This window comes from Triplophysa rosa, linkage group LG22, assembly GCF_024868665.1.
Source record: "Triplophysa rosa linkage group LG22, Trosa_1v2, whole genome shotgun sequence".
NCBI lineage: Eukaryota > Metazoa > Chordata > Actinopteri > Cypriniformes > Nemacheilidae > Triplophysa > Triplophysa rosa.
Window position 1 is genome coordinate 9,619,033 of NC_079911.1, and position 16,821 is coordinate 9,635,853.

Here is a 16,821-nt window from a genome sequence, read left to right on the forward strand (position 1 = left end):
GACAGCAAATTCAGCAGCTTTTGGATCTTGTGGGTCTAACTTTGTGAAGACAAAATCATCAGAGCAGCCATAAAATCAGCTATATGTGTTTTTCCTGCTATAGATGTTTATTACATGTTCCGCGTTCTGCGCTTTTATTGAGTAAATAGCAACATATATTATGATAGTATAAATCATGGGTTCCCAAACACAGGTATAATCAAGGCCATCTCATGGCACACCTTTTAAATAGACAATAGGGAATACACACACAATCACTCCCTTTAATTTTTATTGTTCTTGTCATGAATGAATAAATTTAATTTAATTTACAATAAAATATAAAATAACCTTATTGTAGGGCTGCACAATTATGGCATATTTATATTATTCCCCTCGACATTGTTAGTGTGATTAATAATGTTGATTATATTTAAATGTTTTAATGAACACGGCCATAAGCAACGTGCTTTGCGCTATAAATGCGCCGCTTGTGCATCCAGTGTCCAAACACAATAAACGTGTGAACTATACAAGTCTAATTGTTAGTTGAACTGTTTTAATGCACCGCAACAGCAAGTGCCTTTGCGTGACCCTCTTTATGACCCAAAGTTTGAGAACCTTTGATATAAATGAGCATACTGTACGGGTTGATGCATTTGGCCATGAGATTGCGGGTTCGCACACTCCTTTCACAATGAAATAATATTCATGGTTGGATTTAGTTTGCAATTTGTTTTATTTTTATCCTATCATTCCTAATAAATGCAACTTCAACTATTTCTAAAGTGCTTATATTTTATCAAGAACGCCGCTACCTCACATAACGCAGTACAGCAGTCCCTGTATAGAGTGAATAACTGATTGTCGAACGATCGATGTCCATTAATTCGCCTAGAAAGGCATTACTGTAGTTAAGGTATACCTTTAGAGTCTTCGTAGCGCGCTAAGAGACAATGTTATCGGGAAACGCAGCCCTGTACATTAACCTACGTTGTAGTCTTATCTACAACTGTCAAAATAAAATAAAATAAAAACATTATATTAACTTCTTTTAAAAGTGCGGTGTAAAAGTATCAGGTGTACAAAGAGGGTGAGGAAGACAGAGTGAAGCACCAGAGGAGAGAGAGATAATGGAGTGAAGAAAGAGAGACGAGACAAGATAAAGTGCACTAAAAAGTACTGTCCGTGGTGCTGAACGATTACCGGTCATGTTTATATGTTTTAGCATCCCTAACAAGCTAATCATGTTTTTACGTGTCTTATGTTGAGGTCTGTGCACGCAATAGCGGGAAGTGTTAGCCTTTTTGTTTAAATGCTTTTTACATTTCGTTAATTAGTTCCATTCTGCAGTGCTATATTTCGACTTTAAGTGCCGCTGTTCAACCTTTATATCCATATTCTGGTGCTGTTTTCCATTTCTTTAACAAAAACCTAACGCACTGCCATAATAGCCAACAGACAACATAAACGGCGATACTGGATGCTACACAAAAGACCGACAAATAGCTTTTCAGAGACCTTTGCTTTTTTAATCCACATAAAACGACATCCTTTTAAATCCATTTGTTTTGGAGGAAACTGCTCAATTTTTGTTCGTCAAAAATGGAGTCGGGAAGAAAAGGCTGGGTGTATGGTTGGCTATTCTATACAGTATGTGCGCTTTCTTTATTTGCCGCTGAAGTGACCGGACAGATTCGTTATTCTATACCTGAGGAAATGTCTGTGGGATCGATTGTTGGAAATATCGCCTCGGATCTTGGACTTGAACCGAAAAGACTGATTTCAGGAAAAGCGCGTGTGTTCAGCGCGGAGAGCAGTGAGTACATTGGACTGGACAAGGAGAACGGACATCTGATTATTAAGAGTAAAATAGACAGAGAGGAATTATGTGGAGAGATATCCGCGTGTAGTATCAGTTTTGATGTAATTTTGGATAACCCGATGGAGCTTTATCGTGTGACAGTTGACATACAAGACATCAATGATAACAGTCCTTTATTTCCAAAAGCTAAAATCGATAAGGAAATTAATGAATTAGCTGTACTAGGTGCGCGATTTCCGTTAGAAAGCGCAATAGATCGAGACGTAGGAGTGAATACACTACAAAAATATACTCTTCATCCCACTGATCATTTTAAACTGAATGTTCAGAATGCTGAAGATGGTAGCAAAAACGTCGAAATGATTCTTCATTCTCCGCTGGACAGAGAAAAAGAAAAACGTCATAATTTAGTTCTGACTGCTTTCGATGGTGGAAAACCACAAAGGTCCGCGACTGTGCAGATAAATATTGTTGTTCTTGATGTAAATGACAATGCGCCTGTGTTCAGTCAATCGTCCTACAAAGCATCCGTTGTTGAAAATTCTGCTAAAGGTTCAGTCGTGACAACAGTAAGTGCGACAGATGCAGACGAGTCGAGTCACAATATACAGTATTATTTTGAGCACGCGACCTCTATAATAAAATCTTTGTTCTCGATTGACGCGGACTCTGGAGAGGTTAAAGTCATAGGTGACATAGATTATGAAAAACAGAAGCAGTTCAAAATCAAAGTCAATGCTAAAGATCACGGCGGTTTGACTGACTCAAGTGAAATAATTATAGATGTCATAGATGTGAACGACAACATACCAAAAGTTACAATAATGTCTTTCTCCAGTGCAGTATCTGAAGATGCAGCACCAGGCACTGTTATAGCAATGTTAAATGTCCAAGATCTAGACTCAGGGGACAACAGTAAGATAACATGCTCTATTGATCTAAACTCACCATTTAAAATCGTCCCATCATTGACCAATTATTACAATCTGGTGACAGACTCAGAATTAGACAGGGAACAGATAGCAGAGTATAATATCACTATAACTGCTGTCGATGGAGGTAATCCACCACTTTCAAGTAAAGATATTTTAAAACTGAAGATATCTGATGTGAATGATCACGCACCCCAGTTTCAGCAGGAATCATATAATGCTTTTATATCTGAAAATAACCCACCATCTACAACTATTATATCTGTCAAAGCAGAAGACATGGACTGGGGCCCAAATGCCAAGATGTCTTATTTTCTTATTGATGGAGATTTAAATGGATCACCACTGACATCTTACATTTCCATAAATTCAGAGACTGGTGTGATCTATGCAGAAAAATCATTTGATTATGAACAAATTAAATCTTTCAAAATAAAAGTTAAAGCTCAAGATGGGGGCTCACCACCTTTATCCAACAACGTGACTCTTAACATCTTCATTCAAGATCAGAATGACAACGCTCCTCAGGTTCTGTATCCTGTACAAACTGGTGGTTCTGTGGTGGCTGAGATTGTGCCTCGATCTGCAGATGTTGGTTATCTGGTCACTAAAGTTGTGGCTGTTGATGTGGACTCTGGACAGAATGCCTGGCTCTCCTATAAACTACAGAAAGCTACAGACAGAGCGCTGTTTGAAGTGGGTTTACAGAACGGAGAAATAAGAACCGTGCGACAAGTGACTGATAAAGATGCTGTGAAACAAAAACTCACTGTTGTTGTTGAAGATAACGGACAGCCCTCACGCTCAGCTGTGGTCACCATTAATGTGGCAGTTGCTGATAATTTTCCTGAAGTGCTTTCAGAATTCACAGACTCTACACATGACAAGGAATATAACAACGATCTGACTTTTTATTTAATTTTGGCTCTGGCGGTAGTTTCACTGCTCTTTATAGTCTCAATTATTGCAATCGTTTCAGTGAAAATCTACAGATGGAGGCAGAATAAGTTGTTTTATAAATCCGGAGCAAATCTACCTGTGATTCCATATTACCCTCCAGTTTATGCAGACGGCACATTACAGCAAGTGTATAATTATGAAATGTGCGGGACCACTGACTCAAGGATGAGTGACGTGAAGTTTGTCAGGCCCTACAGTCAGAACACACTGGTGAGCCAAAGCTGTTTGGGGACAGTTCAGAGAGAAAAGCAGGAACAGGAGAATAATGACCTGACTTTAGAGGTGAGACCTTACAATCTGTATTACAAATGTCTTTGAGCGCTTGTAACAGTTATGGATATTTAGTTGTGGTTTTACCTGTTTTTGTTAACCTATTTTGACTAAGTTTCCTGTGTTCTCAGTTCACCTGTGTTTATTTACTCACTCTCTTGCATTAGTATTTACACTGCCTGTTCTGTTCTCTCTTTGGCCGTTTCTCTGTGATTTACTAGTAAAGACTGTTCATAGGATTACGCCTTCGACATGCACTTCATAGGGTACAGCAACATGTAACAGTGCTTGTCACCCAAACACCCTGTTCTCCCTTCATTTGACCCCGTAGCCTTTCACTTCTTTTGCATGTGATAACCTCACAATATTGGTTTAGAAGTCGTAGCATTTAGAGCGAATAACTTCAGTAATTATTACAAGTGTTTTTTTTTATAGCTGAAAATCAATATAGTGTATTTGTGACTTAAATAATGCTAAAGCAAGAGATAAACAGAGTAAACAATGTCAATGATTATTATTAAAGGTGCAATGACTTTGTGATCTGATCAATTGTTTTTAAAAATCATCACCAGCTTGATGTTCAATAGTAACAGCCATAATATGGATAACATTTAGAAAGTTAAGAAATATTGATTTATTCTTCAGAATACGTATTGGCATCGACAAATATCACTCTGAACCAGTGTTGTAATGTAACAAAGTAAAAATACTTAAGTACAGTACTTAAGTATCTTTTGGGAGTATCTGTACTTTACTTGAGTCTTATATTTCTGCAGACTTTTACTTTTACTCCACTACATTTCCTGAACAAAATGTATACTTTTACTCTGATACATTTCCCCTAATCATGTTCGTTACTACAAAATAAAAGCATAGAAACTGAAATAGACAAGTCGGATCGGGTCACCATGACAATGTTGAACCAATCATTGGTTAAAGCTCAAGTGCAAGTGCAAAAAGGTGCTCTCCGCCGTTAATTTTTAACACAAGGTTTTAATGTGCTGCTTCTTTTAAAGATAAACAGCAAAATTTTCAGTTTCAATGAACTATCAAATGACTGGGTTGTTACTCTAAGAGAAATGCAAGGAATGAAAGAAGTAAGGGCCAGACTGATTTGTTCTGATTTTGTAAGTTGTTCTCTTAGATGGATAATATTGGGGGTGGGAGGGAACTATCCTTTTTTAAAGTTATAAGTTATAAAGTAAAGTTTCTGAACTTGTATTTTTATAGTTTAGCAATTTGGCAACATGTTGTTCCTGATAAAACTACTGAGCTTGAGTTAGAGCTTTTTCAAAGTTGTACATTTCTATGTAAGCACCATTTTTTATCTTTATGCTAAAATTTTTTACATTTTTCAGCATTCATTTCAATGTTTTTCTTTACATTAAATACTTAAGTAGATTTAATATAAAAAGTACTTTGGACACTTAAGTACAATATTTATCTGATACTTTAAGACTTTTACTCAAGTCATATTCTAAAAGGTTACATTCACTTCTACCAAAGTAATTTTCTGGCAAGGTATTTGTACTTTTACTCAAGTATTAATTTTGGATACTTTATGTATCACTGCCAAATAACCAAATACCAGACCACTATATTATGAATGTGAATTAATCATCGCCTAAAGCTCCTATATCGTAACACCAGGTGCACAAGTCTAACCACACACAGGCAAGCACACGCAAGCACACAGTGAAGTCAAGCATCAATACACAGCACTCAGTGACGGAGACCCGCAACTACACGAGAAGACTGTTTAGCTGCCTGCGCTGGACCTCCTCTTCTGTAACCAAAAAAAAAAAGAAATTTACTAAATAAACACATCAAATGTCAAACAAACTTAATTTTGCACAAACAAAAGAGAGGTACATTGTATAGTAAAAGAGAGGTACATTCTGTGGCAAAGCAGAGGATACACCCTGTAGCAAAGCAGGAGGGTGTAGAAAAACACATGCTAATGATGGACCACTGACACTAAACAATTCAAACAAAACAACAAAAACAAAAATGACCAGCTTCTTTAAAAAAGAACATATAACTGGCAGCCTCTTTAAATAAACTTAGCACCAGGCTAAATTCCAAACGAACAAACAAACAACCAAACAAAACAAGATCAAAAGAAAATAATAGGATCTCCAAACTTAAATTAACACAACTGACACATGAATGAGAGAAGAGAGAAGATCACAGTGCCAAAGAAACAAGAAATTAAAGAAACAGACCAACACACAAGGAAATAAACCAACAACAATATATATATATATATAACTTATAATCAAAATACGTAACACACACCAGAAAGAAAAATGCAGACAGTGTAAACTCCAGCACCAGCGGTGTGCAGATAGGCAGAATGAGGCAGGCTCCAATGAGCAGCACAAGCCCAAAGACACAGTGTGTACAAAACAGCAGCGTTGGAAAATATTGCCCCATAGGTTTAGCCTAAAATATCAATTTGTCCTTCATGTTGACACTACAGAAGTTAAATCACTGAAGCACCCGCGCAAATGAAGGCATCACCACACCACAGCAGAGGACTTTGTTTTTGTACTATTAGTGCAAATCCGTAGTGCACCCACTAACATGACAAACAAACCAGAGTAGTATGTCGAAAAGAACAGCAGCCAATCGTAGCAGCCACTAAACAACCACCACAGAAACTGTAAACATTAAACCATTAATCCAACTCCGAGCACGCATCAGCATTAGCTGGTAATGAAACCAACCTATCTGCGAAGAGAAACGGAAGTATTCAAAACCGGACGGTCCTCGGACACGACGCATAGACTGTGTTCATGCACACAACCACACCCTATACGTTCCGGGGGGGGCACATATTGGATGAAACAACCAAAGGGCGTGAGAACTAATACACCAAGCCATATGCACTGTCTGTCCCTCTACATTCGCAGATATATAGGCCTATTCTTGTTATTGATGTAAACGACAATATGGCTGTGTTTAGCCAATCGTCTTAAAAAACATCGGTTATTGAAAATGTTGCTCCATGGTCGTGACAACAGTAAGTGCGACCGATGCTGACGAGTCGAGTCACAATATACAGTATTATTTTGAGCATGCGACATCTACAGTAAAATCTTTGTTCTCATTAGATGTGGATTCTGGTGAGGTAAAAGTCATGGTGACATAGATTACGAAAACACAAGAAATTCAAAATCAAAGTCAAAGCTAAAGATAACGGTGGTTTGACTGACTCAAGTGAGAGTTATTGATGCCACAGATGTAAATGATAATATACCAGAAATTACAGTATGAAACGGTCAATTCTGGTCCTTGATTCTGATTGGCTGAGCCGAGTTCTAAGCCCGGCACTATTATAGCAATGTTAAATGTTCAAGATCTAGACTCAGGTGACAACAGTAAGATTTCATGCTCTATTGATCTAAACTCTCCATTTAAAATTGTCTCATCATTGACTAATTATTACAATCTGGTGACAGACTCAGAATTAGACAGGGAACAGATAGCAGAATATAATATCACTATAACTGCTGTTGATGGAGGTAATCCACCTCTTTCAAGTAAAGATATTTTAAAGCTGAAAATATCTGATATTAATGATTATGCACCTCAGTTTCAGCAGGAATCATATAATGCTTTTATATCTGAAAATAACCCACCATCTACAACTATTATATCTGTCAAAGCAGAAGACATGGACTGGGGGCCAAATGCTAAAATGTCATATTTTATTATTGATGGAGATTTAAATAGATCACCACTGACATCTTACATTTCCATAAATTCAGAGACGTGATCTATGCAGAAAAATCATTTGATTATGAACAAATTAAATCTTTTAAAATAAAAGTTAACGCTCAAGATGGGGGCTCACCACCTTTATCCAACAACGTGACTCTTAACATCTTCATTCAAGATCAGAATTTTAGGACTAAGACTTGGTTTAAACATTAGGACTAAGACTTGGTTTAATCAGGAAATTTAAGTAGTTTTACGAAACATGCCTTACTAAAAACATTAATTGTGTGCATTTTGACACAACACAAAAGCAATGATGTATTTTAAGATATGTCAGTGCAAGTTGTTTTCGGTTTGGACAGCTCTAGCATTTATTTTAGTCTAGGACTAGTCTAATCCCTGTCCGGGAAACCGTCCCTATTATTTGAATGTCAATTAATTATGGAGATGTATAGTCCTTGGTATGATCAAATACGAAGCCATAATACAAAGAAATATATTGAATAACATTATGTTAACATAAAAATAAGTAATAAGTAAAAGTGTCAGTAGTAAATGGGTAATAAAGTCAGAGTGAAGCATCATGGATGAGAGAAGAACCAATACAGAGAAAGTATTAACTAACCTGTTTAATTCTGTGCCATTTTTTGGATTTCCGCCTGAATTTGGCATACCCAATTTAAACCGTACTCTGATTTTATAATGCACATAAGTTATGATCATAGTTATATATTACAATACACATATATTGTTAAATGCAATATAAACGGATAAGTAGTTAAAAAAACTAAACCAAATATTTTATCCTTGCATTTTTAAACCATTCCGTCTCTGCTGAGGTCNTTATAAATCCGGAGCAAATCTACCTGTGATTCCATATTACCCTCCAGTTTATGCAGACGGCACATTACAGCAAGTGTATAATTATGAAATGTGCGGGACCACTGACTCAAGGATGAGTGACGTGAAGTTTGTCAGGCCCTACAGTCAGAACACACTGGTGAGCCAAAGCTGTTTGGGGACAGTTCAGAGAGAAAAGCAGGAACAAGAGAATAATGACCTGACTTTAGAGGTGAGACAATCTTTTATAAGTTTGTGGCGGCAGCAAAAGTTTGCCAAAAGCTCATTTACGTTTTGAGAGACTTGTTTTTCATTGTATTACATATCACAACATTATTGTTTTGCTTACAAGAGAAATTGAACCACTTTAAGTCTCTACTAGATATTGTAGTATTGACGCATGATGCACCAGGGTCCACCCACACACACCTACAGCGAGAGAGAAACAGAGATAGAAAGAGAGAGATGTTTTAATGGATGCTTCACCCAAAAATTCTGCCATCATTCCAAAATGAAAATTCTGTAATCATTTTCTCACATTCGAGTTCCAAATCTGTCTAAATGTATTTGTTCTGATGAACACAGAGAAAGACATTTGGAAAAATGTATAACTTATAACCAGACAGATTTTGCCCTCCATTGACTACCATAGTAGGAAAAAATACAATTGTAGTCAAAAGTGCCCCAGAACTGTTTGCTGTCCTACATTCTTCAAAATATCTTCTTTTTCAACAGAACTAAAAAAAATGACAAAGTAATTTTTCCTACTATGGGAGTCAATGGGGGGCAAGATCTGTTTGATTATAAGCATGCTTCGAAATATCTTTCTCTGTGTTCCTCAAACAAACGAAGAAATTTAGATTTGGAGAGATTTGAAAGATTTGGAACAACTCAAAGGTATTATGTAAATGATCACAGAATTTTCATTTTTGGGTGAAGTATCCCTTTAACTTTGTGATTTAATCAAAGACTGTAAAAGTGACTAGTGATTTTCATTTAGAATTACAATTTTTACCATAATTTGTTTTTAAAAGTTGTGTATTTTGTGTGCTGGAGAATATAAACTTAAAGCAAGTCATTTTGTTTCATTGATGCGTTATTTTGTCAGAAGAGTAAACCAATATATATACTTTTGGTGCTTTTTGTACATCCTGTTCAAACGATCTTGCACAGCCTAATGTCAATGCTAGTTTGAGTCAGCTAGTTTAATGTCTGCATTAAGTGGAGATTTCTATGTGTTTGGGATTGTTTGACTGTCAAGTAATTTACAGCACAATGTTGTTTAGAAGGTATTTGCACTGATTAATAAAATTCTTGCATGTTCTTTAATGTAAACACCACAGTGCTCCCTTTGATATACTGGCATTCCTCTGTCATTTAAAGAAATTGTTCAGTCAAAGAAACACTTAAACAATTTTGTCAAAATGTTGTGAGCGATTCAAAACTTTAAACAACAAAAAGTACATAGAGGTAACTAATCCTCCTCACTAGCTCTCTCCTTCATGTGTGTGTTCTGATCTAGTTTGTTTAGCCTTTACTTACGGTCTAGTGTTGACTGCAATTTTGTGTCAAGGCAAAGTCCTCTTTTAATCTCTCTGTGAGGTTCAGCAGTATATAAAGTGACTGTTTTTGTTGGTTTAGTTGTTCTGGCATTTATCATTTACATATATATATTAATATTTGACTTTTATCCAGCTTACAGTGCATTCAAGCAATACATTTTGGCACTATGCTCCCTTGAAAATGGACAATACTGCAGTATGTAAAAGAAGTAAATTAACATGTAAATTCACACAGCAATGTTTGCACATGTTCTTTACATATGTGGACATGCACACGCATGCAAACACATATGGGCATATACTAGATACAAAGACAGCATGGCCGTTTGTAAAAAATATATAGAGAGAGAGATGTTATATTTGGCTTCTACACACTACTGTCTAATGTGTCTCCTTGTGCTGATTTGAAACTAAACAGTGAGCTCTGTTGCACAGACACCACTGCATTAACTGGCACTTCTCAACATTTCCTTTTAACCAAAATAGTCATGCAGATAAATAACAGTATGATTGTACAGCTGCATAATTGTACATATGAATGTACAAAAGCTAACTGTGAGATCAGGATTAGACTATAGGAGTGGCATCTCTGCAGATATCTAAAATATCATTCAGCACCAAATGTGTGTCACAGTTAACACTAATCCGCTCTGCAGAGCCCACTGCTCAAATGCCATTATGTTTTAGGAAACATCAAGAGCACTTCCTAAGCATCACTTTCTGTGATATTTACAGTATTTCAAAATATATTTATTTACCTTTATTTTCTCTTGGTTTGTTGTTTTTAATAGCTGATTATTTGTGGCTTTAAAAATGGTATCATCGGTTCTCTAGTAACGGCTAACAGTGTCAAATGCAGACATTTCATCTTTTTTAGTCATGGTGATGCTGTTCCTTTATAATACAATATTATCTTATTTGTAAAATCCCTAACAACAACATAGAGATAATTGCACAAGCGCTACAAGGAGATTTGAACCATGAAGCTAGGATCACAGGCTGATGTTTTGAGTGCAGCTCTGAGCTGTGCTAGTGTTGGGCAGAATGCTGACTCTGAGGCAGGGGGGAAGGAGGGGCCTTCTCTCTGCAGTGAGATTCTTTGTCCTATATTTGCCTTCTCAATCCTACTTGTGTCTGTGCACACCTACCAGGGCTGGACTGCATGCAAATGCTGATACACAGGCCTTGAATTGTGCCCACAAATGCAGTGTTTGATTTTGACCCTAATTTTCTGATTTATCTTAGTATATATTTACAGGCTTAAAATGTTATAATTGCTGCCTAAATGTTTTATATGCAGTGCTTTAAGAATAATTATTTTTCTGTTTTGACTTTTTCACTTGGACAGCTTGAACACAGCCCACTCCACCTACAGATATAAATGTCTATACACTGTCTCCTTCTGTAAAACACACACTACTCCCTTGACAACACGTGTTTCCATGACAACCGGCAGTGTCAAGGACTATTCCATTTTCTTGTTAGAGGGGTGGGATGCTTGCACATTTAATACTGGGGGACCCAGTAAATGTGCTCTCCTGCTTCTCCCATGCTCCCTCTTGTGCTTAGTGAAGGTGTCTACCATTATCAGTGTTGTTCTCTTAAGAAGTTGTATATTTTGCACACTTCCAATTGTTAAAAGAATGAACAATTAATTGTGCGCAGCAAAATCGCCAGTGTTAAAAAAGGTCAAATTAACTCTCACAGTGTATATATAATCCACACTTCGATAGTGTGGATTATATATACACCGTGAGTGTTAATTTGACCTTTTTTGACACTGGCGATTTTGCTGTGTATTTTTAATGTGTTTAACTGTGTTTAGTCTAATTCAAATTACGTTTTTGAATAGCGTTTTTAAAAGAAACCGTTAATTTCAGGTGAGAACAGGTGACTAATATAATCACAATACTAACAATATGTTTTTCTTTTCTTTGTCGGGCACATCCTACCTCTGTTTCCTGGCTTTCACTAACAAGGTAAGAGCAAACAATTTTTCTGTATTAAATAAATGTCCCTAATAGAAAAGGTCAACATTTGCTGTTGACATGCAATGTTTTAGCTGTTGGCTAAGCAAACAAGTATTGTTATTGTATTTATTCGCAAGTAAATCACAATAACACACATATAGATTTTGATGTACCTTTTTATAGAAATCACACTTACTTAAATCATTGTATTTTACACAAATTTATTTGCATAACATAAACATTTATAACATTCAATTCAATGTTTAAATTAAATGTATATGTTGAATATGTTAGAATGACTTACTGTCTATTGTCATTTTTAAACACAACACATTTTATATGTTGATGTCAAATATTGTAAGATCCATTGCAAACAGGCCTCTTGTCACAGACACAACAGAGGATTATCCTGTGTTGTATTTGTTGGTTAATACTATATTTAAGAGTTGTGCAGCAAACCTAAATTAACATTTTAAGGTTCCTGAGCATCTCTAATTGACCATATGTGACCCTGGACAACAAAACCAGTCTTATGGGTCAATTTTTCAAAATTGACATTTTTACATAATATGAAAGCTGAATAAATAAACTTTCTATAGATGCACGAGTTGTTAGAATAGGACAATATCTGACTGAGATACAACGGTTTAAAACTCTGGAATCTGAGAGCGCAAAAAATCAATATATTGAGAAAATTGCCTTAGAAGTTGTTAGTCAGGGGCACTGTGGCAGACCATCCACTCACAAAAATAAAGTTTTTATATATTTAAGGTAGGAAATTTACAAAATATCTTCATGGAACATGATCTTTACTTAATATCCTAATGATTTTTGGCATAAAAGAAAAATCGATAATTTTGACCCACACAATGTATTTTTGTCTTTTACTAAAAATGTTCCGTGCTACTTAAGACTGGTTTTGTGATCCAGGGTCACATATAATCATTGTTTGTAAACAAACCTCTTGACTGATTTTGAATAAGCAGATTTAAATTGCAAGTTTCAAGGTAAGTGCTTATGGTTAAGGACATTTCTAGGAATGAGGGATCTTTTTGCCTGCTTCATTCGACTTCAGAAGACCTGCGTTTTTAAGCTAAACAGTTTGTATTTTAGTAGAAATGTAAGTACAGCCCATGTGTCTCTCTGTGAACATGTGAGTGTAGGAGCTGAATCTGGCCGCCTGTGTGGCGCTGTTCACCCGCGTGGTGCTGAAACCCTCAGTTCACTCTGTGGCTGCTCCTCTACACTCGGTATACTCCGCTCGTGTTGCGTCCTTTGTTGCAAGAGCCACGCAGTATTGTACTAATAAATAATGCCTTTGAATAATAATACAACAACTACTGTAATTCGGTTGCCCTTTTAAAAGCAGTAACATTAATTAATGCTGAAAATAGTCATTGAATATTGATCGTATTAAAACGTAGGATAAATTATCTTAACCTTCCAGAATTGCCCCCACCCCTCTCACACACGCAATGCACGTCTCTCCAACACTGCAGCGCTTCTCTGTCACCACATGACGGCACATTCGGCACAATTCCGAATGGAGACTAAAACGTTTGCCTAAGATGTTTATTAAAATAAGCAGAACAATTATAATAATAAAATAATAACTATGATAGCAATAAATATTTATAGATTATATTTATAGACAAATATAAGCATCAGAATAAAAAACTACTAGAATAAAATAATAATAACGACAAGCATAAATAATTATAGATAATATTTATAGATAATTATAAACATCCGAATTAAAACAACTGCATTAATAAATTGCGGATTTTGATAATCAGTCTATTCATATTTTGTTTGCAATATATTATTGCAATATACTAATACTACTAGTACTATTATTTCATGCACTTCACCTCTGAATCTTTTTGCTTGTGTGCCTACGACCCCTTTAAGATATTCAGAGAACTGGATTGGTTGCAGTGAGATGCACATGCCACCAATGAGACAGAGACTTGGACAAAGAGATCCATTCCCTCCCCACAGTTGCTCCTTCTGAGCATAGAGAAAGCGTGAATTACTCGTTTTTATCAAAAGGACCACTAACGCTATATGGAAATATGTCATCAATATACTGCTTGGAAATATGTAAAGGGTTCAGTTTTTTTGAAAGCCTAAGGAAGTTTGGATAAAACGTCAAGAGCCTTGGATGCAGAGATGATGAAATCCATATTCTTTAAGAGGAGAATTTGGTGGTGCTGTGCTTATATTCTTCTTTTGAGTACAATAGAAGCTCAGATTCGATACACAATCCCAGAGGAGCTACGCGAAGGATCTGTGGTTGGAAATATCGCCAAAGACCTCGGTTTGGATGTAACTAAGGTTATAGATCGTAAACTACAAATATCATCTGAGACTGGTAAGCAGTATTTCATCGTGGATGTCGAAAAGGGTGACCTTATTGTGAATGAGAGAATTGATAGAGAGGATTTATGTGGATATAATGTCCCGTGTGTTTTGCCTCTTCAAGCTGTTTTAGAAAACCCCCTGCAGATGCATAGAGTTGAGATTGAAGTGCAAGATATTAACGACCACACGCCTAATTTTAAATCTATTGAGCGCATTCTGAATATTCCGGAATCTATTAATTCAGGCGCTAAATTCCTCTTAGAGAGCGCCATTGATTCAGACGTGCAGTCCAACTCTTTAAAATCATACAGTCTGAGCAATAATGATAATTTTATTTTAAACGTGAAAACGCAAGATGGGGTAAAAATCCCAGAATTAGTATTAAAACATTCTCTTGACCGAGAAAAGCAGCCGATTCATAAATTAATATTAATGGCATCTGACGGAGGGAATCCAGTGCGCACAGGTACTTGCGAAATTACAGTTCTCGTTTTGGACAATAATGACAATGCTCCTGAATTTGAAAAACCCTTTTATGAGACTACTGTCGATGAAAACGAAACAATTCATAAAGAAATTTTAAGAGTCAAAGCTACAGATTTAGATGATGGGTTAAACGGAGAGGTAGAGTATTTCTTTGCAGACGAAACTTCAGATACAACAATGTTTGATATTAATCAACAAACAGGAGCCATCACTGTAAAAGGAAAGCTCGACCATGAAAAATCTAACTTATATAAATTTGATATAGTTGCAAAGGACAAAGGAAATCCACAAATGGAGGGCCACTGCAGTGTTAAAATAAAGGTTAATGATGTAAATGACAACGCACCTGATATAACAATTACATCCCTGTCAAGTCCAATACCTGAAAATTCCCCTAATGGTACAGTAGTGTCATTAATTAGTACAAAAGATGCCGATTTTGGAGAGAACGGGAAAGTGAGTCTTACGCTGACACCCGGACCGCCGTTTAGACTGAGCCCCACGATTTCCAATCATTACGCGTTACTTACAAATGGTCCCCTGGACAGAGAATCATATTCCGAGTATAAAGTTGTTTTAAACGTGGTTGATGCCGGCTCGCCATCACTATCTAGTTGGAAGGTGGTCACAATCGGAATATCGGACGTAAATGACAACCCTCCAGTGTTCTCGGATAAGTCTTACACAGTTTATGTTAAGGAAAACAGTGGCCATGATTCAATTTTGTGCTCAGTCTCAGCCATTGACCCAGACTTGGGCGAAAATGCAAAAATCTCGTATTCCATTTTGGACTCTAAAATCCAAGGCGTGCCAGTCTCCTCTTATATCTATATAAATTCAGAGAACGGTAGTTTGTTTAGCATGCAATCGTTTGACTTTGAGAAAATCAAAGTGTTTCAGATTCACGTGCAAGCTAAAGACCATGGCACCCCATCTCTAAGTAGCAATGCTACTGTCCACGTGTTTATTTTGGATCAGAACGACAATGTCCCCGCTGTCATTTACCCCTCTACTGTCACGGGGTCTGTTTCGCATCAGAGGATGCCTCGTTCGGCTAAAACAGGACATCTTGTTACTAAAGTAACCGCAGTAGATGCTGATTCAGGCCATAACGCATGGCTTTTCTACAGGCTCGCGGAGGCCACGGACGCTTCTCTGTTCAATGTAAATTTACATACTGGAGAGGTGAGGACTAAGCGCTCTGTTTCAGAGCAGGATGACTCCTCTCAGAGACTTTTGATAGAGATAAAGGATAATGGAGAGCCAATCCAGTCCACCACAGTCACAGTGGATATACTAATAGAGGACGGGATTCCTGAGCCCATCTCAGACTATCGTTTGAAAACTACAGAAGACAACAAAAAAAACGGTAAAATAACTTTGTATTTGATCATCTCTTTGGGGACGGTATCCGTTTTTTCTCTGTTGACATTTTTCACGCTGATTGTGAAATGCGTTAAAAACAGCGTGAGGAATTCTGGTTGCTGCGTACGACGAACTGATTCTGGATACAAAAATCCCAACAGAAACCTTCAGATCCAGCTCAACACTGACGGACCCATTAAGTATGTGGAGGTTCTGGGAGGCGACATGATGTCTCAGAGTCAGTCCTTTGGATCCTATCTCTCTCCAATGTCAGAATTCAGTGATCTCACCCTCATTAAGCCTAGCAGCACTACAATCTGTACAGACACGCTAAACGTGCTTGATGCGTCATTACCAGACAGCGCGTGGACGTTTGAGAGCCAACAGGTGAGTATATCCGATTTTATAGTTTGCATTATTGGTGTCAGTTTGTGGGTGACATTTGATTTATTTAATTTTAACGTCATTTTCATTTTTTTTATAAATGTTAACAATAAATTCCATTTAAAGTAGGTTAACAATTTACTTTCAACAGTTTCATTAAA

The 16,821-nt window shown here is 36.8% G+C and overlaps 1 protein-coding gene across 31 annotated transcripts in view; it reads left to right on the top strand.

Moving 5' to 3' along the window:
- Nucleotides 1–16,821, top strand: part of LOC130546377 (protocadherin alpha-C2-like) — a 193,296-nt gene that overhangs the window by 144,943 nt on the left and 31,532 nt on the right. For 2 of the 31 annotated variants that reach the window (XM_057321605.1, XM_057321631.1), the window contains exon 1: nucleotides 1,033–3,978. The exons of 27 other annotated variants lie outside the window; for them this stretch is intronic. In XM_057321605.1, coding sequence (XP_057177588.1) covers nucleotides 1,585–3,978 — 2,394 coding nt within the window. In that variant the 5' untranslated portion in view covers nucleotides 1,033–1,584. Of the gene's footprint in view, nucleotides 1–1,032; nucleotides 3,979–14,019; nucleotides 16,664–16,821 lie in introns of those variants that run through there. 2 more of the 31 variants (XM_057321594.1, XM_057321612.1) reach the window with 1 other exon arrangement.